The sequence below is a fragment of the Cryptomeria japonica genome, chromosome 6 (assembly GCF_030272615.1).
Source record: "Cryptomeria japonica chromosome 6, Sugi_1.0, whole genome shotgun sequence".
Classification (NCBI taxonomy): domain Eukaryota; kingdom Viridiplantae; phylum Streptophyta; class Pinopsida; order Cupressales; family Cupressaceae; genus Cryptomeria; species Cryptomeria japonica.
The window spans coordinates 523,246,389-523,270,007 of record NC_081410.1 but is presented as its reverse complement, the minus strand read 5'-3'; the positions used below and the strand labels follow the sequence as shown (position 1 = coordinate 523,270,007).

Sequence of the window (23,619 nt, the reverse complement as noted above, 5' to 3'; positions counted from 1 at the left end):
TTCCATATCTCTTATCCAACTTTCATCTTTACAAGCTTTAACAACATCTTTAGGTTCAACTTTAGAAATCAAACATACTTCTTCAGCTACTAACCTTCTTCTAGTCATCACACCTTTATTCTTATCACCAATAATCTGATTTTCTGAATGATTCAATCAAACAAACCTCAGAGTCTTCTAATTGTTCTGATTATCAGGTTCCTGCACTTCTTCACCAAAAAAAGAAACATATGGGTTAGCTATCTCTACCGAATCATTGTGCTTAGGCTCTTCAGTCTGAATAGGAGTTAAAATAACATGTTGACCATCATCATAACCACATTCTCTGATCTCTTTCTCAAGGTTCTCATCCACCTTCACATTTGCACTTTCCACTATCTTTCTTAGTCTCTTATTGTAGCACCGATAGGCCTTGCTCTTTGTAGAATATCCCAAGAAAATTCCTTCACCAATTCTAGCATCAAACTTTCCTATATCCTCATGTCTCTTGATATAGCATTTGCTACCATGTACTCTGAAATATCTCACAGTAGGAACATGACCAAACCAAAGCTCATAAGGGGTCTTAACGGTATCACCTTTAATGTGCACTCTGTTGAATGTGTAAACAACAGTGCTAATGGCTTCTCTCCAGTAGATCTTCAGAACATTCCCTTCAATCACCATAGTCCTTGCAACATCCAAGACAGTTCCGTTCTTCCTTTCAACAACTCTGTTCTACCGAGGGGTTCTAGGAGTAGATAATTGTCTTCTAATCCCATGCTTCTCACAAAATGAATCGAACTCACCAGAATAGGATTCTCCACCTCTATGAGATCTCAGACATTCCACCTTCAGTCTAAACTCAGTCTCAACCTTTGCTTTGAATATCTTGAATTTGTCCAATGCTTCTAATTTCTCCTTCAAAAAGATAACCCACATCATCCTGGAATAATCATCAATTAGCATCATAAAATATCTATCACTCTGCACACTTCTAAGATTTGTAGGTCCACATAGGGCAGTATGAAAAATATCTAGTAGACCATCAGATGTATACTGTTTTCTCTTGAAATAAATTCTTGTTTCCTTACCCAATTGACATTCCTTACATACTAGATTAGCAGGCTTAACAATCTTAGGCATATCTTTAACAACTTGTGTAGAACATATCTTGATCATTGAATCAAAATTAACATGACACATTCTCCCATGCCACAACTAACTCTCATCAATCTGAGCATTCAAACAACTTTTCTCACCAACATTCAAATGAAAAATATTACCTTCAGTCTTAGTTCTAGATGCAATTTCTATACCAGAGGCATTTAGGATCTTGCATTTTCCATCCGTGAATTGTAGATCATAACCTTTATCAACTATCTGTCCAACACTCAAAAGATTATGCTTCAAACATTCAACATACAAGACATCATCAATGTTATGCTTACTGTCAAAAGAAATAGAACCTCTCCCACGAATCACATAGGCTTTGTCATCTCCAAATCTTACCATTCCACCATCATACCTTTCCATACTCACAAAATTTATTTTATCACCAGTCATATGATGTGAACAACCACTATCAATTACCCATTCATCTTTCTCTTCAACCTTAGCAGCTAAGGCTTTCTCCTCAATAGTGCAGCTAGTGGAATGATTAGGTACATGTCTATCTTCTTTAATGGCAATAAACACAACTTCATCTCCTCCCGATTCTTCATCTGTAACACGCTCATCAACAACATAATAATAGTTATTCTGATTCCTATACTTCCAGTTAGGCTTGTAAGGCTTATCATACTTATCATGCTTTTCATATCTATCATTCCTATCATGCTTATCAAAATTATCATGCCTATCATACTTAGCCATTCTCTCTAGGCATCTAGAAGAAAAATGTCCTATCTTATTACAAGAGAAAAATTTCAAAGGCAACTTTTCCTCATACTTACCGGCTCCTTTAGGCAATCTCCGAGCAATCAATACTTCAAGCTCATCTAGGTCTCTCTCTTGCTCTTCCATCTCTCTTCTCTCTCTTTCATATCAAGATATTCTGTACTCATCAGGATCATACTTCTTCTCTCCAAATGTAGATGCTGATGCTCTAAATGTTGTCTCAGACTTTCCATGTGATTCTCCAAATTCGCTTAGCTCAAATGCAACAATCTTTCCAACCAACATATCTCTTGTCATTGTAGTCACACTCTAGATCTCATCAATATAAACAACATGATGTTTATAAGGAGGAGAGAAAGATCTCAACACCTTAGCAACAATTTAATCTTCCTCAATGGTTCCACCAACACATCTGATACCTAGGACAAGATCATTCACCTTAGCCATGAAAGAGTGTATGTTCTCATCATCTCCCATCTTCAACATCTCATACTTTCCTTTCAAACTCTGCAACTTAGCAACTTTCACCTATTTATCACCTTCATATATGATCTCAAGCTTCTCCCAGATCTTATGTGCGGTTTGAAGTCCCATTACATTTATCATCTCAGAATCAGTTAGGGCACTAAGCAATGCTTCCTTCACTCTAATATTATGTTCAACTTCCTTGATCTCATTAGGAGTAGTCGGTCCATTTGGAAGAACAATATAGGCATTCTTTGTAATCTTCCAATAATATTCTCCAATACATTTCAAGTGCACTTCCATCCGGTTCTTCCATATAGAATAGTTACTCCCATCAAATCTCAGAATGTCCTTCTTAAAGATAACATCTTGAGCTGTCATCCTGGATCCCCTCAAGCGGGCAAGACTCTATCGAAGGATCTAGCTCTGATACCAATTGTTAGCAGCAACAAAGAAAGAAGACTGAGAGAGGGGGGGGGGGTGAACCAGTCTTCACTGGATCAACAAATTTAACTACAAAAATAGATTTGATAAACTGCAACAATAAGATAGATAAGAAAATTGAGAGCACAACACACAACACCAAGATTTTGATGTGGAAACCCCGATTAAGGAAAAAATCATGGTGGGAACCTACCCACAGTAAGATGATACTCTGTAGTAGTATATGAAAATATTACAATGGGGAATGCACATGCATTTAGGCACACTGCCTAAAGCTCACTGCTCAAAAGATAATGGACCAGAAGGCTACATCCTTAGGGAAGTCTCACTGACTTACAACAAGATACAAACTAAAATCCAAAAGAAATGAACTGAAAGAATAACATCTCCAAATGCTTGATTACAGTTCTAGTTAAGCACAATTATTTGCTTAGCAACACCAATCTCTCCTCAATCTCAACGCTGAAGGATAAATCTCTTGTTCGCACATACACCACCCTCTGATAATGCAGACACAACATCGACACCTAAATTATAAGAATATATCACCTATATATATAATTCATCAACCTTGATAACACGGTCAACTAAACCCTCAACCCTCAATTATAAATTACATCATACAATACAAAGATCGACCACCGAACCAATACAATGATGTACATGATATAACATGGACCTAAATCAAATTCCCAAACACTCAACTCCACTGAACATCATGCCAAGATCAACTGCAACACGCTACACCACTAGGAAAACTGAATAACACGAAAATCATCACCGGTTCATGGAAACCACCACAAAATCACACAACGATCAATGAAGATCGACAAAACAAATAAGACATGACTAGGAAGCACCCACAAGCATGTTAGAATCATCAATAACAATTGCACCAACACCACTTATCAAATCTTCATCTATCAATGTTTGAAAGCTAAAGAACATAACCAATCAACAACTATCAGGAAGAAAGATAACTTGCGAAGCACCAAATCATGATCCATTTGAATTTAAGCTACAAAAGACCATCCCAAACAATATCCCAAAATCTCAGCATAAGATCTGATCACATCGGAATATACCAAAGGATATACCAAGCTCTGGAAAACAATGATCAACAAAACAACACTGCAAATAGGATCATAAGTGTAGACACTGAAAAATGTCTTTTTCATCATGTACTAATTATTCGTCCTAATTAATTAAGTAATTCTTTAATTATATAATTAAGTTAATTCTTCTTCTAAACTGACTCAATCATCATTCTTCATCTTATTTATTATTCAATTTCTATTCTTTAATCAATTCATCATTAACCCCTTTCTCAAATATTAATTAAATATTTGTTATTTAATTAATTACGATTAATTTCATTAATTAAATAATCTTTATTATTTAATTAATCCTATTTCTAATATTTATGTTCATAAATATAACATAAATATAACATAATACATCCATATTAATTTTGTTTCATCTTTTTAATGCAACATAACATAAGCCACTTAAATCATTTAATGTGTAGGTATCCTATCAAAGAAATAATCAAACATTATATAAAAATCATTACGAACAACATAAATCAGAACCAATCAAAATACTCAACCCAATACCCATCATAAACATGACATTGCCCAACCCTCAAGATAGGGTGATCTTCCTAAACAAGAGACCTATGTCCAATAGGTTTACTCGTGGGAACCTTGGTGTTATCTCCACAACAACAACATTTGAGGATTTAGAGGCATGCTCAGACCTGTGTAGCTAGGTGGAGTCGATGCCTAGTACCTGCAATCTTGCATTGCCAAATGATAGAAATATATATCCATATACAAATGACAAACAAGGAGGGGGAGTGCAGCATCGTGTGGGTCTTCGTAGAGTAATTACAACTACCTCCCCTCATCCTACAGATATCTCATATAGTAATCTATTCCAAGCATGATTGGGTTAGCATTGTTATCTCAAGATAATAAACATATAATATAGCAACCATATGAAAATATTATCATAATGAAATCATGTACATAAACCAAATGAAACCCCTAACTCACTAATGCATCAGATAACATATTGAACCATAAAGGTGCAAATATAACTAAATATGTCTCGTCATCTACTCTAATAAGGAAATATAGAGTCCAATATCACCAAATATAACAAATAATGTCCATGCCAAGAGAAGCCGCTAGGGTGGGTATTACATCCTCCCCCCTAGAACTAGGCTTACTCCTGGAAGCCTATAAACAAATAGGGGTAAGTAGCTCTAAGGCTGCCTGAATCCTCCCATGTAGCCGAAGTTTCATCATCTGGGTCCCATTGGACCCTTACCTACTCTATGGTGTGCCCCCTAAGGGTCAAGGTCCACTGCTGTAGTATACATATTGGCTCCAAAGCCAGCTGCCCATCCATGACCTGTAAAGAAGTCCAATAAACAAATAGGGGTAAGTAGCTCTAAGGCTGCCCGAATCCTCCCATGTAGCTGAAGTTTCATCATCTGGGTCCCATTGGACCCTTGCCTGCTCTATGGTGCACCCCCTGAGGGTCAGGGTCCACTGCTGTAGTATACATATTGGCTCCAAAGCCAGCTGCCCATCCATGACCTATAAAGAAGTCCAATCCAATACATGTGTCAAATCTGGAATATATTTTCTAAGAACAGAAACATGAAATATGTCATGAATACGTGCAAGGCTAGGTAGTAGGGCAAGTCGATAAGCAACTGGTCCTATCCTCTCCAGGATCTCAAATGGACCTACAAATCTAGGTGCTAGCTTAGAACCTTTTCCATAACGAATTGGGCTCTTACGAGGGTGGACCCTCAAAAATACCCTATCACCAACTACAAATTGCCTATCAACCCTATGAGCATCTACATACTTCTTCTGTCTATCTTGTGTGGTTGCCAAATGTTCTCTAATACCCTAAACCTATACTTCCATATCCTGTAACATTTCTGATCCAAGAAGTGTCCTATCATCCAATCTATCCCAACTTAAGGGTGTGTGACAAGGTCTACCATACAAGGCCTGATACTGTGACATGCCGATGGAACTATGATACCCATTGTTATATGCAAACTCGACTAGATACAATTAATCCTCCCAAGCGAACTGTCAATCCATCACAGTCGCTCTATTTGACCATCAGTCTCAAGATGGTAAGTAGTACTATAGTTTAGCTGAGTCCCTAAATCATGTTGCAAGGCTGTCCAAAAATCCGAAGTGCACACTGGATCCCGATCTGAAATAATCTTACGTGGAATTCCATGTAATCTAACAATGTCTCTGACAAAAATCTGTGCTACTGAAGATGCTGTATATGAAGATCTAAGAGGAGAAAAATGAGCGACCTTAGTCAATCGATCAACGGTAACCATAATGGCATCATGACGTCGCGAAGATGTAGGTAGGCCAACTATGAAATCCATAGAAATGATGTCCCATTTCCATTCTGGAACTGCATGGGACTGTAAATATCTTGCTGGATGCTGGTGCTCTACCTTCACCCTTTGACACTCAAGGCAACAAGATACAAAGTCTGCTATGTCTCTCCTCATTCCTGCCCAATAGTAAACCTACCTCAAATTTGCATGCATCTTCTTGACACCAAGATGTGCCGAGTAAGGTGCATGATGGGCTTCCACTAAAATTAACCTTCGAAGTCCATCGGAGGGTGGAACATAAATACGTCCCATACACCTAAGAAGATCATCAATATCCATTGAATATATAGTATATCTGCCTTCTAGTGTTCTGCCTAAAGCAATCTCTGATCGAACCTCTTGATACTAGTCATTTGATGGGAGTGTATTAAGTATCTTACTCTTCAAATCAACTTCAACTATTACTGTTGATATCTCATGCCTCCTACATCTCAAGGCATCCACAGCTATATTTTCTTTTCCTTGAATGTATTTTACATCAAAATCATATTCACACAAAAATTCCATCCACCTACGCTGCCTGGCATTGAGATTAGGTTGAGTAAATATGTACTAAAGGCTGCGGTGATTTGTATGGAGTTCAAATCGATGTCCTAACAAGAAATGTCTCCATTGGTTCAAGGCATGAAATACAACCGCTAAATCTAAATCATGAGTAGGATAGTTGAGTTCATGGTTTTTCAACTTCCTAGACTCATAAACAATAACTCTACCTTCCTGCATTAATACTGCCCCTATGCCTTCCAAGGAAGCATCTGTGCAGACCATAAAATCTTCTGAGGGGTTAGGTATTGCCAAAATTGGAGCACTGGCTAGCTTCTCCTTTAAACATTGAAAAGCTTCTTCATATTTTTCGGTCCAAATAAACTTCTTCCCCTTCCTCTGTAAGGAAGTGATAGGATGACCTATCTTGGAAAAACCCATAACAAAACATTGATAATAGCTGGCTAGGCCCATGAAACTACGAACTTCTAAGACATTAGCGGGTGTTGGCCATTCTACTATGGCTTGAATCTTTGTTGGGTCCACAGATATTCCTCCCCCCGAGATAACATGACCAAGATACTTAACTTCAGTTTGAAAGAACTCACATTTCTCAACATTAGCATATAACCGATTCTCTCGTAGGCATAGTAACACTTGGCGTAGATGTTGTTCATGCTCTTCCACTATTTTTGAGTACACCAGTACATCATCTAAGAAAACTATCACAAAATTATCCAAGTAAGTTCTGAATACTCCATTCATAAGGCTCATAAATACTAAAGGAGCATTAGTTAGACCGAAAGGCACCACAGTGAATTCATAGTGGCCATATTGAGTATGGAAGACTGTACGATAGATGTCGGCCTTGAGGATCCTTAGCTGGTGGTATCCTGACTTAAGGTCAATTTTGGAAAATACCTTTGCCCCTTTCATCTGATCAAACAAGTCATCAATACGGGGTAGTGGGTATCGATTCTTAATGGTAACTTTATTGAGTTTTTGATAATCAATACAAAGCCTGAGAGAACCATCCTTCTTCTTCACAAAAATCACTGGAGCACCCCATGGTGATACACTCGGCCTAATAAAACCCTTTTCCAATAGTTCCTCTAATTGTAACTTTAACTCACTTAGTTCCTGAGTAGTCATCTGATATGGAGCCTTGGAGATGGGTTCCGCTCCCAGTACCAAGTCGATATGAAAATCAATACCCCTTTTTGGAGGCATTCCTGGGATTTCCTTAGGAAATACATCAACAAACTCTTGAAGAAAGGGGTGATCAAGTGTTACTTCCTTACTTTCCTCTTCATCAAGATCATTAACTGATACTGCAAAAAATTGACTTCCCTTTCGCATGCATTGCTTGAGTTGCATTGCAGATATCATATGGAGAGATATGGGTCGCTGAATACCTACTATCACTCTATGCTCACCAAAATCATCAATACAATATATAGTTTTCTTTCTGCATTCTATGTTGGATTCATGCTCCTCTAGCCAATCCATACCTAAAACAACCCCATAAGAGCCGAGAGGGATTACATGAAGGTCTACCTTTGTAGTGAAGGGTCCTAATCCCAATTCACATTCTTGGACACATAAATCTGTGGTCATTTTGGTCCCAGAGGCTAGTTCTACCTGCCACTTAACTCCTTGCCCTTTTGCCACTAGCCCATACTTTTCTACTAAGGATGGAGATATGAAGGAATCAGTTGCTCCAAAATCAAATAAAATAGATATAGTTTTACCCTTTAATGAACCCGTGGTTTCAATAACTGTGCCTTGGTGATCAGTATGCTTTTTCTCTATTGCAGCAAATATTCTATGGGACTGGCCTGCATTTCCTACCATGGGTTCAGAGGCTGCCTTTTTCTGGTTTGCGAGGGAATTGGTGCGTTGAGGACAATGTACTGCAATATGCCCATGCTGCCCGCAAGAATAGCAACCTGTGTTTCTCACAAAATTTCTTGTAGATGGTGCACTCGATTGCTGGTAACTCCCTTTATTAATGTTCTGAGAATTTCGGGATGGTTGAGGGGTATACTTTTGCTGGGTGTGAGAATTACCATGATTTTGTTGGTATTGAAATTTTCTACCACTCTGATTGTAATTTTGGGACTTTTTCTTGTGTGAGAAATATCCTCCTTTGAGAGTTGATTATTGATTCTTAGAGCTTGACGTCCCTTGGTATTGGTTCCCCTTAGAGATGGCCCCAACGCTATTACCTCGATTGCCAAAATAGCCTCCTAAACCCAAATTAACATTCCTCTCAACCAGAAAGGCTTTGGCTATTGCATCTCGAAGACTCTTTGGTTCAAAGACCACTACATCCCTAGAAATATGGTCATTCAATCCCCTAATAAAATGTTGCACCAACATAGGTCCATCCTCCTTGTAACTTGAGAAGGGCTTAAGTTCATAGAACTTTCGCTCATAATCTTCAACCGACATGTTGTTTTGCTTTAGGTGATGGAATTCTTCTGCTCTACCCTGTCTCCATTGATCTGACATGAATCTATCTTGAAAGCTTTCTAAAAATAATTCCCAAGAAATGGTGTCTATGTTGACTTGGAATTTTTCTTCCTCCATTCGCCACCATGTTGAAGCAAACTTTCTTAAGTGCATAATGGCACATCTAGCTTTAACATTGCTACTAAAAGGGTGCATGGTGAAACATCTTGCAAGATCAAATATCCAAGTTTCTGCCGTAGATCCCCCCTCATTGCCAAAGAAAAGAGGTATCTTAGCCCTAAGTAAATCCCTCATGTGAGCAATAGAACCACTATCTGGTCTTCTTGTCTCTCTCCTAGGGCTCCTATCTCTTTCCTTGTCATGATGTCGAGAATTATTTCCTTCCTCATGGTTTGCTTTATTTTCAATTGTATCTAACCTCTGTAGGATCTCCCCCATCATGCGCCTCAATTGAACCCCTTCAGATTCATTATTCCGACTTTCATCTCTCTCTTCCCTATGGGTACCTTGGGATTGTTCTCCCTCATGGTCCCCTTAGAAACTCTCTTGCTGAGACCTAGAGGCAGAGTTTTAGTTTCCATCCCTAGTTGCTCTACGAGTAATGGGGGCCATCTGGGAGAGTAACACAACATAAGAAATGATATATAGATGCAAAATATAATCTAACTAAGCATAATAGACCCTAGAGCTCCCAATGTAGCAACCTAGGGCTTTGATACCAATTGTCATGCCCCGCCAGGGAACCTGGTAGGACAAGAACAAAGTTCCAAAATATACTACAAATTTTTATTTTTTTTATATAACATACATCTACCACTTCTAGAAAGTAAACACACTTAATGCCCTTACATGTTCCCTTTAATGTTCATCAACATAATTGAAATATATAACAGCTTAACACATAACATAATGTGCATAAAATAAACATACAATGATCTTCTTAATTTTGAACATGATATAATATTTCACAACACATTAACTTTACTATCTATTTGATACGCTACAAAGCTTTTATCATTTCATTTGAGACCAAAGTAAAAGTACATAACAATCCTATTTCCCATAATCCCATTCCCACTATAGGATGAATAACTATATGTTGCATCATTTTCTCCTTGATTATTATTTACAACATTCATGCAATTAATACTTTTCATTTGATAACAACATATATAATAATGCAATTGTAGTTTCTATTAATGCCTTCTACTCAATTTTCATAACAACACAATAAGACCATAAAGAGATAGAATAGGAAGGGTAACATAACTTTTTAAAATATGGTTTCAAATACAAAGTAATCATCCCTTATCATAGTTCCTATAAACTACCCTCCCTTTTACAATGCTTTTCATAAAAGTACATGTTTATTACAAGGACATTCATGGCTTACATATAATCTTTACAATATTTGAATGTACTAGTTCAAAAGAAAGGTCTTCAACATCTTCAATCAAGGATCAAGAAGCATCATCAAAAGAGATCATGAACACACCTTGAAAAATATTTACCACCCAACCACGTGGAACCACAAAGGTCCACTCCCCTGTGCTAAGAGATAAAACCAAGGTCCACGCAAGTACTAGGGCAATACTAAGGCCACGAGACATGTTTCCCCAAAAAATAAACAAGAACCACATATCACATAACAACATCAAATAACATCACAAGAGAGAGAGAACCAGAACACCTACTAGGTGGGTGTCATCATATAGCCTTAATGTCGGGATCCACCCTACCTACCATGTACCATGGTCCCCTCTCAAAAGGATCCACCCAACCTGTAACAATGGTTGCGGTACTCCAACAGGCCTATATGAACTAAAATAGTCATTTATCTTGTATTAGTGTGTTATAGCCCAACCCAACCCAAGTTCATTTTTAAAAAGGTTATCACTTGAATTAAACCCACTCATAGGATCTCCTAGCAACCACTTTGGGTCCTGGAAACCTATAGTGAGCCACCCACCTAGGGTATCTAGTTACCCTACTCAAACATTCAATAAAATAATAATTCATCTCACACAATAAGCATACAAGTTCAAGTACTCTCCATGACCTCCAAACCATAAGGATGAGTCTGACCCTTATCTCTAAGTCACAATCAAGCATGAGAAGGAGGTGGCAAAAGCATAACATATATAAAACATTTTATTTTATATTTATCATGAACACCTCACATACATGAATTAGAGGTCTTTAAAATAGAGGTACCTACTATAGAAAGCACCCAAACCCCTAAGAAGGAAATGCAGCCCAAATAACAACTCAAAAACCCATAAAAATTGAACCATGTTTCATTGTTGTTTAATAGATATTTATCTTGATAAATGGTTTGAGTGAAGACTGAAATATATTTAAGAAAATAGTAGGATTTATATTTAATTTTAGCCTCAACCAAAGATTATAATAAAAGTTTAAATAAATTTTCTTAAAACTATTTAAAACCCTCTTTGATAGAGTTGTATAAAAGAGTATGTTCATAAATTCATTTTAAACCATTAAAAGATGAAATATTTTGGATTATTATACTATTTATCTTTCATAACCATTTATTTTAGTATCATTTGGTTTTAGTTTGAGGAAGATATTTGATGCCCTAATGACACAAACAATGATTTTTTTGAGTTTTGATTGACAGAAAATTAGTCTCGGTACAAGGAACGTAACTTTCAAACAAACCATTGGATTTTCCTAAATTTTTAATATATTTTAGTACGCCTAGAGTTCTACGTTTTCACTAAAGCGATTTGAAAAATATTATCTCAAATGAAAGTTATGATTAATAGAATCAGAACTATCAAAACTGGGACAATCAATGGAAATCTTGTTTGTTGGGCTGATACTTGACACTTGAATAATAGTTGTTGGTTGAGATATGATATTCAATTATAGATGTATATTTATATTTGAATCACTACAGATCATAAATAATTTTTCTCTCTCTCTCTATATATAAATAAAACTAAAAATAAATACAAGAGTCATTACTCCCCAACATGACACTCATTTTCTCCAAATTGAATTTCCCAACCAAAGCATATCCCTTACACAAACAAGGAAAGAAGCAGAAGAAATTATTTCCAGAATAATACTCATACTTTTAAATTTAAATTTTCATCTAATATTTATTTAAATTATGCAAACATAGCACAAGCAAGCCACATGGATTCTTCCTGGAATGAGGCCTACCTTGGATCCTACAGAGAAAATCTTTTGAGAAAGAACAAGCAAAAATACAACCTCTTCCTATGCAAATCTCTCTTCCTGCTCCTAAGCCTTCAAATTCCTTCTGATTTATCTTCCCGGAAATTACCAACCCCCTCCTCAAAAAATACAAACTTCAATAAATAATACCAACTTGTATAGCTGGAGAGGTTGTTTTACGGGAAGCAACCGTTCCAACCTCTACGGTTGGTATTATTTATTAACACTAACTATAATAGTTTATTTAAAATTTAATAGATACCCCACCGAAATAAGTATACTAAATACTAGATAGCTAATAAAAAGCTCAAATAACATATATAGCTCAATGGTAACTATCAAGACTCATACAAGAGAAGTCATAGGTTCAAAACTCATTGACTAAGATAATATTATTTTAAACCTCGATCTTTTTATTTTATCCTTTATATATATATAGAATTAATAAAAACAAATCTTGTATTACACATACACACACAATATATATATATATATATATATATATATATATATATATATATATATATATATATATTTGTGTGTGTGTGTGTGTAGGCATATATGTGTGCACCTATATATGCGAATATATATATATGTTCATAAATATAACATAATACATCCATATTACTTTTGTTTCATATTTTTAATGCAATATAACATAAGCCACTTAAATCATTTAATGTGTAGGTATCCTATCAAAGAAATAATCAAACATTATATAAAAATCATTACGAACAACATAAATCAGAACCAATCAAAATACTCAACCCAATACCTATCATAAACATGACATTGCCCAACCCTCAAGATAGGGTTATCTTCCTAAACAAGAGACCTATGTCCAATAGGTTTACTTGTTGGAACCTTGGTGTTATCTCCATAACAACAACATTCAAGGATTTAGAGGCACGCTCAGACCTGTGTAGCTAGGTGGAGTCGATGCCTAGTACCTGCAATCCTGCATCACTGAATGATAGAAATATATATCCATATACAAATGACAAACAAGGAGGGGGAGTGCGGCATCGTGTGGGCCTCCGTAGAGTAACTACGACTACCTCCCCTCATCCTATAGATATCTCATATAGTAATCTATTCCAAGCATTATTGAGTTAGCATTGTTGGCTTGAGATAATAAACATATAATATAGCAGCGATATGAAACTATTATCATAATGAAATCATGTACATAAACCAAATGAAACCCCTAACTCACTAATGCATCAGATAACATATTGAACCATAAAGGTGCAAATATAACTAAATATGTCTCGTCATCTACTCTAATAAGGAAATATAGAGTCCAATATCACCAAATATAACAAATAATGTCCATGCCAAGAGTAGCCGCTAGGGTGGGTATTACAATAGGTTGGGGGTTAATTTTGGTTTAGGATTGTGCAAATGATTAGATGAGGGATTAGGCTAATTTAGAAGGAGTTAGAAGAATCTAGAAGGAGGCTATAAGAATCTAGAAGCAAGTGGGTGAGGATTGTTGGTTCTCAAATTGGTTTACACTGCAAGAAGGCAGAAACCAAGTTGATTCTTCAAATAACTATGGAGAAGCCAAACTCCAACTATTAAAATCCTCAAGAACTTGGACCAACTGACAAGGATTTTGCAAATCCTTCTACGCTTTGGGCTCTGCATAACTTGGGAGGGTGATCCCTTAGTGAATTTTATGATCTCTACACCACACTCAAAGATTCACTAAAACAAGGTAGATGATCTCATATACGAGCTCAAACCACAAGGAGAATGCTCAAGGATGGCAAATCATCCAATGATCCTCAACCTAATCAGAGCATGCGGTGGGTAGAAACACACAATAACAGACATAAAATAAAAAAATATTCTGATAATCAACCAATTTATAGCAAGGACAGATAAACAGAGCAAAAAACTAACTATAAAGACTTAGACAAGCTAATGACTAGTGCCTTTATCCATTGCAGAGTAAAATTTATAAAATATAAGCTGAATTACAACATAAATAATCTAATAAAAATTTGATTTAAGATAATATTGCCTTACAATACATCTCAACTATGACCCAAGCCCAAAATTACTTATCAAAATCCCTGCACAAGTCCTTCCACTCTGTAATTTTGTTCAAGCATTTAATCGATCCCTTGGATCAAAGCATAAACACAAACCACATACATCATAACAATGCATTGAAGGAAATAAACCCTTGATTTATTTTGTTCAAAAGATAGTAAAACCATACATTGGAGAGAAATAAGCTTGAATTTTATTTTATTTATTGAAATGTTGTGTTTGCCATAAGATAGTATACAATTCAGTCCTTCAAAACTTGCATAAAACATGACACAAGACTCATTCTATTTTTCTCTACAAAAGACTCTACACTTTGCACAGTTACATCTAAAACCTACTAAAGGAAACAAAATTTTGGAACCCCTTTAGGAACCAGAATTTTCGACCACGTCTCAAGGCCTTGAAATCCCTTTTAAAAAAATAAGGAAGCAAACAAGCTACAGGCCCAAAGAGACACATGTCATCAAAAGATTTAATCTCAACAATTAGGCCTAAAAGGCCATATGCAATTCTCTTACACAAATATTCTTTATGACTTCCAAAAACTATCCATACGTTGGCACCCGTGATAAAACAAAATCATAATTTGTAACTGAACATTGGTAGAAACAAAAGTGCTTGAGCTATGCCATTATCACCCTGATACCTTCGGATGGAGTGTGAGATGCTATGTTCTTCCCTATAGAGTGTTTCCCTTCTGGGAAGGGAAGCTGGGTCCCAACAAGAAGTAAAGTCACCTCCAAACTAGAGGAAGACCTCTAGCCTTTATGCCCAGGATCAAAAAAAGTGGAAGGAGGAGCTTACAAGGAAACATAATATGTTGGGAAGGGGTTGCAACTTCCATGCCATCTGAAAGATGACTAGATTCCGCTCCCCACTCAAACAAATCCTTCTTTCATTCCTTTGTGGGCTCCTTCTTCAAGCCCCCTGCTAGCTAGTGGCAAAGTAGAAGCAGAGGATGTATCATGCGTGGCCTTTCCTGATAAGAAAAGGATTTCATTCCTCCTCTAGAAATCCTTCACACTTTCCAACCCCTTTGGCAATAATAAAACTCACATAGGAGAAAGAACATCCATCCAGTATCACAAAGCACATAGCAACTCCATGCATGATATCGCTCGAACATCATCTTCTTCGCTGATGAAAAACTGCTCTCAGAAAATGAAGAGGTTTCTTTTCTCTTCTACCAATTGAAAAACCACCCCATTGTATTTATAATAGAAAATTGCTTCACTTAGAGGCACTCATTCATGTGAAAAATCATCATTCTGGTGCTTTCTACTCACCCTTCTAGCTATAGACTCTAGAAGTCATGCCTATCAAATCTACTGCCTCCTGTTAAGGCTCATCTTATGTGAATGATTTTGTTATGATCTTATTCTCCCTTGATTGTATAAAATTCTGCTTCAAAATACTTGACAACAAGAAACCTCTGATTTTACAGAGAAGTCCGTGATCTCCCATCTCTAACTCAGAAGTTATCCAAATCCCCTTATGCCTCTGAAACTGTCGTACTTTCTTGTCTAATCAACCTCGACTCAGTAGAAACCTTCAAACTAGTCCCTTAGGAATGAGTCAGAATCCAATTGTCCCAACTTATCACTATCCGCTCCATTGTCGACAAGCCCGCACTCTGTCTGTTCTAACTTTTCCGCACAGATGACAAATAATGCCTTTAATTACCTTTTTAAATTTATTTTGAAATTTCATTGTAGATCTTGATAATATGATGAAATTATAAAGATCTGGTCAACAAATGAGAGGGGTGGTGAATCAGCAGATAGAAAATTAAGTAGGCTTTCACCAAACTTAATTCCAACTCAAAAACAACTCACAAAGTTTACCGGTTTAGACACTTTATCAAATCTGCAATAGCACTGCTAAACCTTATCGGTTGACCAAATACTTCAGTGATACAAAGCAACAAATGTGAAACTTAGATATCCTTTGACCAAAATCTTAAACCACTTCACTAATACCAATAATAACATACTTTAGATCATTTTCAACTATGTAAATATATCTATGTAGATTTACCAATCATTCATATCAATCATACCAGAAACACATCCACAAAATCATTCACCACTTGACACAATGATTTTTCACGTGGAAACCCAAATGGGAAAAACCACGATGGAGATGAATACCCACAAGTATTTTGAACTCTTATGAAGTTCACCCTGTTAGGAGCCAAGCCTTGTTAGAAGCTTATACAATAATGTCCTGTTAGGAACAAATCTGGTTAAGGATGATGCAGTTAAGGGATTGACTACAAATACCCATTAAAGGTAACATCGGTGGAGGATTTCAGATCCAAGCTAATGGATCGTCTGGTTAGAGTATTTTAACAACAAGCCTGTTAAAGCTTACCCGGTTAAGGGATTTTACTGTAGTAATGGATAGAGAACAACATGTTCTTGATTGATCTGGATATAGCACTTCCTTGCTGAATCAAATCCTTTATCGCTCCTATCCGCCTTCACATCATTCTGCAGATACACCTTCTGGTTCGGCAACAATCACTTACACACTTAACCAAATTGCCAACACAACATTGAATCAAATCATCGACCTTATAAGCAAATACATTAGGTTGGTAACACAACACAAACCATACAAATCTAATAGAGATTAGAAACATATCAGTTCAATCTTGTCCATTAGATTACATGCAATCAACATTACAATCTTCTAGGCATCTACAACCATTCTTGGATCACCACACTTTGAATCTTGTAACTCATCACGTGTTTGTCATTTCATACTATGTAATTGATCATTCCCAAGATAAACGGTTATCTTTACGCACTAGAACCTTTTCAAAACTCATCACGTGCAACATGCTTACATGGCATCTTCATCACCAATCATCATTTGGTCATAGATCATCACAACCGATCTCCAAGATTCATCGGTTAGGGTTCTACTTCTCAACTGGTTAGGGTTATCGGTTGATCTTTACTGCATCAACACCGGTTGCTCTACTGCATCATTACCAGTTGCTATTGACATCAATGACAACACTATAGTACTTCAATGCAATCTTTATGCAATGCCAACATTACCTAGCCTAGCTAATCAAATGATCACCAATGGTTAATCTGATATTGACCTTCCATCGTGGTGTGTGGACCTATCAAAATATGTGATGTAGCAACGCCATGTCATCTTCTACCCTAACACTGTCAGCAGCCCCACTGCCAGTCTTCTTAGTTGGCCCAAGACACATGGCATCATCTCATGATGCCACAGTCCATAACGTTCTTGCATCTTCCTTCACGGAGTTACGAAGACCGTTGGATCTATTTGCACTTTACCTTGCGACCACAGTGCCCGCCAACCTTTGCAATTTAAAAGTTGAGTACCTTTTTTCCTAGATTATAACATTGCCATCCATTGAAACATGTGCAAATTGATGGTACCATTAGTAGTCCGGTCTTTACCTACTGGGAACTGGTAACATCAAAGGTTTGAAAAATCAAACCACCGACTTAACCTTCTCCGCCGAGGACATGTGGCATCATCTCGTGATGCTGCGGTCCATAATCTCCTTGCATTTTCAACCACGGGTCTGCATGGACCATAGGATATGCTCGTGGTTTACCATAAAGTCAAAAATATTTAAAACTTTAGACTTAGGAAAATTTAGGCGCTGGCAGAAAAATGTTAAACGGGAGCCGCCTAGGATAAGTTTACGTGCAATCTTAGGAAAATATAAAGGGGCCTCCTAAAATGAACTTAATGACTAGGAAAAACAAATGGCCCCGCCAATGGTAACATAACCTTGGCTTAAGTGGAGAAAAAGTAATGAACAAATAAGATAAGCTTAGGGATTTTAAACAAAATACTTAAACAAAACACACAAACCGTAAACCTTGAACCCTGAAAAGAGGGCAAAATTAATCCATAATGACCAATATTTTGACTAAGGCATGAAGAATTTTTGCACAGTCATTTTTAGGACTATCAATGGCTCTAGTTGCGGATGATCATTACTCAGGAATGATGCGAGAATCCATAATATTTTGTGAAGTAGACCAATTTGTAGAGCAGACCAAAAAGAAATTACCTGGATGGGGAAATTTGAACATAAAGGAAACTACACTACTTATGTAGAAGACCTAAACTATTGCTCATGGAAAAATGGTACTTTTAGAAAATTAGAGCTTCAAGAATTTCCATGAAAAGATAATTCAAGAGTAAATGATAACTACTGCATTGGGCATAGAGTAAAAAATGATTACTCTACCCCAAGCTGCTTGTGGCCTGAAGGTCAAACCACATGTGATGACCCAAGGCCATCTGAAAAATCAGTCAGTGTTTCCCTCGGTCAAATATGTAGTTGTGATCACACTGCATTATGAACAATCTAAGATATCACTGTCATATACCTGTTCATGATTAGCAAGCTCTTCATCCTTCAACATGTCATAAAAAACCTTGAAAAAAACAATACCCATGCTCAATGTTTGAAATAAAAACATGTCGAAAACAACATTCATCAAGTTTAATGATAGCCCCATCAAGCTAAAAAAAGAAATGAAAAATTTCATACTCTGTTCTACAATTGGCATCATGAAAATTGGTTTCTTCTTTTGTTTGCACCTCCATAACATATTAATCATTGAAGTATTCTTGCAAGCATAATACAAATTTATCACAAATGTCAAAGGAAGTGTTCTCATATGCTGGTCCATCCAACATAGCAACCGATTTACAAATATCCATATCTGAACAGTCAACATTTGAAAACCATTCAAATTCACTTTTGTTTCCTGTTGATATAGTCATCGATTCTCGATCAACATTTTGTACACTCGGATCCCTGTATGATGAAAAAGCATCATTCACCTTCTCAACAAAACTATCCTCATGCACAACAAAAGAATTCAAAATCTGATTTCAAAGTGTCATGTGGAGAAACAAGGCAACAATCTTCTTCATACACCTCACAACCTTGGACAATATTAATGAATTCCACACTCTCATATTCAATGTCAACATTTGTAACATCAAAAGAAAAATCACCCTCATATTCACTAGTTACAAATGTTTCTAAATCAGATCTAAAGAAATCCTTAAAATTATTAGGACAACAGGTTTCATCATACCCATTTCATATTTTTCACCTTTTAATTCTTCACATGAAGAAGACTCTTCACATAAAGCAGATTCACTATATGGTTGATCCATAAATTTATCCGATGTAATCTCTTCATTACTTATGAACTTCTGAGTCTCTTCATGCACATCTATTTGTAATGGAACAAATTCTTCGTTATTTGCAAGCCTCTTTGTCTTTTCTCCAATTAATGCTTGTGTATGTATTATAGAATCAACAAGGGCTGCTAATTGCTAATTCAAAACTCGAGACTCAATCTGATCCATTGCATGAAGTTTTTTTTGTAATGGGATAGCTAGTGCACAACTACTTGCAATACTATTTTCAGGCACACATACTTCAACTAACTCTTCATGTATATTATTTTGGATACATTCATGTGGCATAAATACAGACCGAAACATACTTTATTCATTTTAACATACCATGCAACTTTCTAGCTCAAAAGCATCATCAACAAAAAATGGTGGCACCTCATATTACAAATTCTCGTCATCAGACGTAACTAATTTATGAGAAACTAAATCTATGTCATCAAAATCTTGCATACTATCATTGTCTTCATCATATTTATAACTTTCTATTTATTCATACATGCTATTGGATTCATCTAAAACATAAGACTGTAGATGAACTTCTTGTGGGATCTCCTTGCTGGAAAAACTACTGTTGCTATCATATGGTGTAGTAACTGAAAAATATTTCCCTCTATATCACTTGTGTCACATAATTTCTCAACAACCTTCTCTTCACTAACATGACGAATAACCACTATCTGAGACAAGTTTTCTTCATTCATATTTTTGTTTAAATCATAATTCATAACATGGTTAGTGTGATTAGCGTGGGTGTAAATACTTTGACATTGGTCTTTACCTCTTGATTCACACCTTTCTTCGACATCTAATATCTTAGGACAACACATTCTTGCAGATAGATAGCCCTTAGGGATTCCATATTTCAAGTTATTCTCAATATCCATTGCTATCCTATAAGCCTGATGCATGCTTTTAGGGTCCTTGTCTCTCAACAAATAGCTCATTTCCTCATCAAATGTAATTGGGTAAACAACTAAACACACTGCATCATTGGGCCTATAGCTACTAGGAATGTCATCCAATGTTCTTGTAAATCTGAGATTGAAAACATGGACTAACTCATCTCCTTTCTTTTGAATATCCATAAATGTTTTCATAACTGAACCTGGATCAACTCTTTCACCAAATTGTTACATCAAGGCTTCCTTTAGTTCATCCCATGAAGAGATAGAACATGCTGCTAGATAAGAGAACCAATCTCTGACATCCTTCTTCAAAGATTGAACAAAAAAATTCATGAGAATATGTTCTTGACTTATCTCAAAATCTCCCATCAAATCAGAAAACTTTTACAAATGTTGACGTGCTGATTCTGATCCTTTCCCAGTAAACTCTGGTAAATATTCCCTAACCTTAGTAGGAATAGGGTTTGGGAAACCTTGAATACCATTAAAACTAAATGGCTTATACTTTTCCATAGATAGCATTCTATTGTGACCTGACAGAGGTTGCACACTTACATTTGATATTTCATAGGGATGTATAGGCAAACAATACATCTTATCACTCACTTCCTTATTTCTTTCCTTTATCACAATCTTAAAATATTACAACGCATATCTCAAAACATACTTCATCCAACTTAATAGAAAATCTGAAAATTGTATCACAAAGTATGTAAAATGATCACTATTCCCTCTCTTAGTACTTTACTCACTTAATAGGGAGACATTTTCTACATATGGTTTTCATGAAAATATATTTGACTCATGAAAATCAAAATACCTGGAAGTGTTGTCATGACTGAAAATCAACCTTCTAGCTTATAACAGTGATAGCTCTGAAACTATCTTCACCTCTTAATTAGGTTCTTTTGTAGAGTCGCCATCTCTTCACAGAGGACAAATATTCTTAAACAACTGGAAATTCTTCACAGGTGAAATTTGTTCCAAAATCGACACTACAACACTTCCTTACCATCATATGGCATCATATGGATTTCTTCCTCAACTTGTCAGGGTACTTCATCGTAAGAACTCAGATCCGCTTCATCTCTACTGCAAATTATTTGGTTCTTCTTGCTTCTTCAAATAATGCACACTAGTGCAAAGATCTCAGAGTCGCCACTCATAACTTATGAGGTATTAAAATAATCATAAACATGGACAAATCTAGACAAACTTGCATTGAAAGACAAAATACAATAGATTCTCAGGCAACATTTATGAGAATTGACTTAACTGACAAGAGATGGATTTAACAAGGTCATTACTCTACAAGGAAAAATATTTGGCTTCTATGATGTGGGAGCATAGCTCAACCATCAAATCACAGAAAGACCTGGAAAACTTTATGCAATTTCCCCAGCAGAGTCACCATCTCTTTATAGAGGATGAATATTCTTAAACAAATGGAAATTCTTCACAAGTCATATTTGTTCCAAAACCGACACTGCAACACTTCCTTACCATCTTATGGCATCATATGGATTTCTTCCTCAACTTGTCATGGTACTTCATCATAAGAACTCATATCCGCTTCATCTCTACTGCAAATTCTTTGGTTCTTCTTGCTTCTTCAATTAATGCACACTGGTGTAGAGATCTCAGAGTCACCACTCACAACTTGTGAGGTATTGAAATAATTATAAAATAGGGATAAATCTAGACAAACTTGCATTGAAAGATGAAATGCAACATATTCTCAAGCAACATTTATGAGAATTGACTCAACTGACAAGGGATGGATTTAATAAGCTCATGACTCTATAAGACAAAAAATTTGGGTCCTATGATGTAGGATCATAGCTCAACCATCAAATCACAGAAAGTCCTGGAAAAATTTATGCAATGTCCCCAAAAGAGTTGCCATCTCTTTACAAAGGACAAATATTCTTAAACAACTGGAAATTCTTCACAGGTCAAATTTGTTCCAAAACCGGCACTGCAATCTTCCTTACCATCATATGGCATCATATGGATTTATTCCTCAACTTGTCAGGGTACTTCATCATAAGAACTCAAATCTGCTTCATCTCTACTGTAAATTCTTTGGTTTTTCTTGCTTCTTCAAATAATGCACAATGGTGCAGAGATCTCAGAGTCGCCACTCACAACTTGTGAGGTATTGAAATAATCATAAAATAGGGACAAATCTAGACAAACTTGCATTGAAAGATGAAATACGACAGATTCTCTGGCAACATTTATGAGAATTGACTCAACTGACAAGGGATGGATTTAACAAGCTCATTAATCTATAAGGCAAAATATTTGGGTGCTATGATGCAGGAGCATAGCTCAACCATCAAATCATAGAAAGACTTGGAAAAAATTATGCAATGTCCCCAACAAAGTCACCATTTTGTTGGTTCCCAAATGGGTTTACACTGCAAGAAAGCAAAATTCAAGTTGATTCTTCAAATAACTATGGAGAATCCAAACTCCAACTATTAAAATCCTCAAGAACTTGGACCAACTGACAAGGATTTTTCAAATCCTTCTATGCTTTGGGCTCTGCATAACCCAGGAAGGTGATCCCTTAGTGAATTTTATGGTCTCTTCACCACACTCAAAGCTTCACTAAAAAAAGGCAGATGATCTCATATACAGGCTCAAACTGTTAGGTCCCAAAGACAACTGAGAGGGGGGGGTGAATCAGTTGTCCAATAAATTCAACCAAAATTAACTTAACCAAAACTTAATGCTTAATACTAGTAAACCAAACTTTATGCTGGTAGATAGTCTTAATAGTTAATTGCAATACCGGTAAAGATTAATGCATGAAACAAAAAGACAATAACATCCACAACACATAACACAAATGTTTGTACGTGGAAACCTTGTAAGGGGAAAAACAATGGGGGGAAGCCTTACCCACAATCAAATGATACTACTACAGATAGTATGTGTTTACAATATGGATTCTGCAAATGCAGAAAGGCCAACTGCCTAGAGCTCACTGCTCAATTACAAAATGAGAGTCACACTGAATAC

The 23,619-nt window shown here is 36.3% G+C and overlaps 1 protein-coding gene across 1 annotated transcript; it reads right to left on the bottom strand.

Moving 5' to 3' along the window:
* Positions 1-5,140: 5,140 nt before the first annotated feature.
* LOC131876677 (uncharacterized) lies at positions 5,141-9,631 on the bottom strand. The gene is made up of 6 exons (XM_059222130.1): positions 8,947-9,631; positions 6,949-8,865; positions 6,616-6,696; positions 6,023-6,351; positions 5,310-5,442; positions 5,141-5,205 (listed from the first exon to the last, which is right to left on the bottom strand). Exons 1-6 carry the CDS (start codon positions 9,629-9,631, stop codon positions 5,141-5,143), a joined length of 3,210 nt encoding a protein of 1,069 aa, XP_059078113.1.
* Positions 9,632-23,619: the final 13,988 nt, after the last annotated feature.

Excerpts from the sequence above, each read along its gene's own strand:
- LOC131876677 (XM_059222130.1), bottom strand. The coding sequence starts at position 9,631 with ATGGGGGAGATCCTACAGAGGTTAGATACAATTGAAAATAAAGCAAAC. Across the intron at positions 6,697-6,948 it reads GGCAGTATTAATGCAGGAAG|GAAAAGAAAATATAGCTGTG; the intron begins GTAGAGTTATTG and ends AATACATTCAAG. Across the intron at positions 6,352-6,615 it reads AGTTGAAGTTGATTTGAAGA|GAATGAGGAGAGACATAGCA; the intron begins GTAAGATACTTA and ends ACTATTGGGCAG.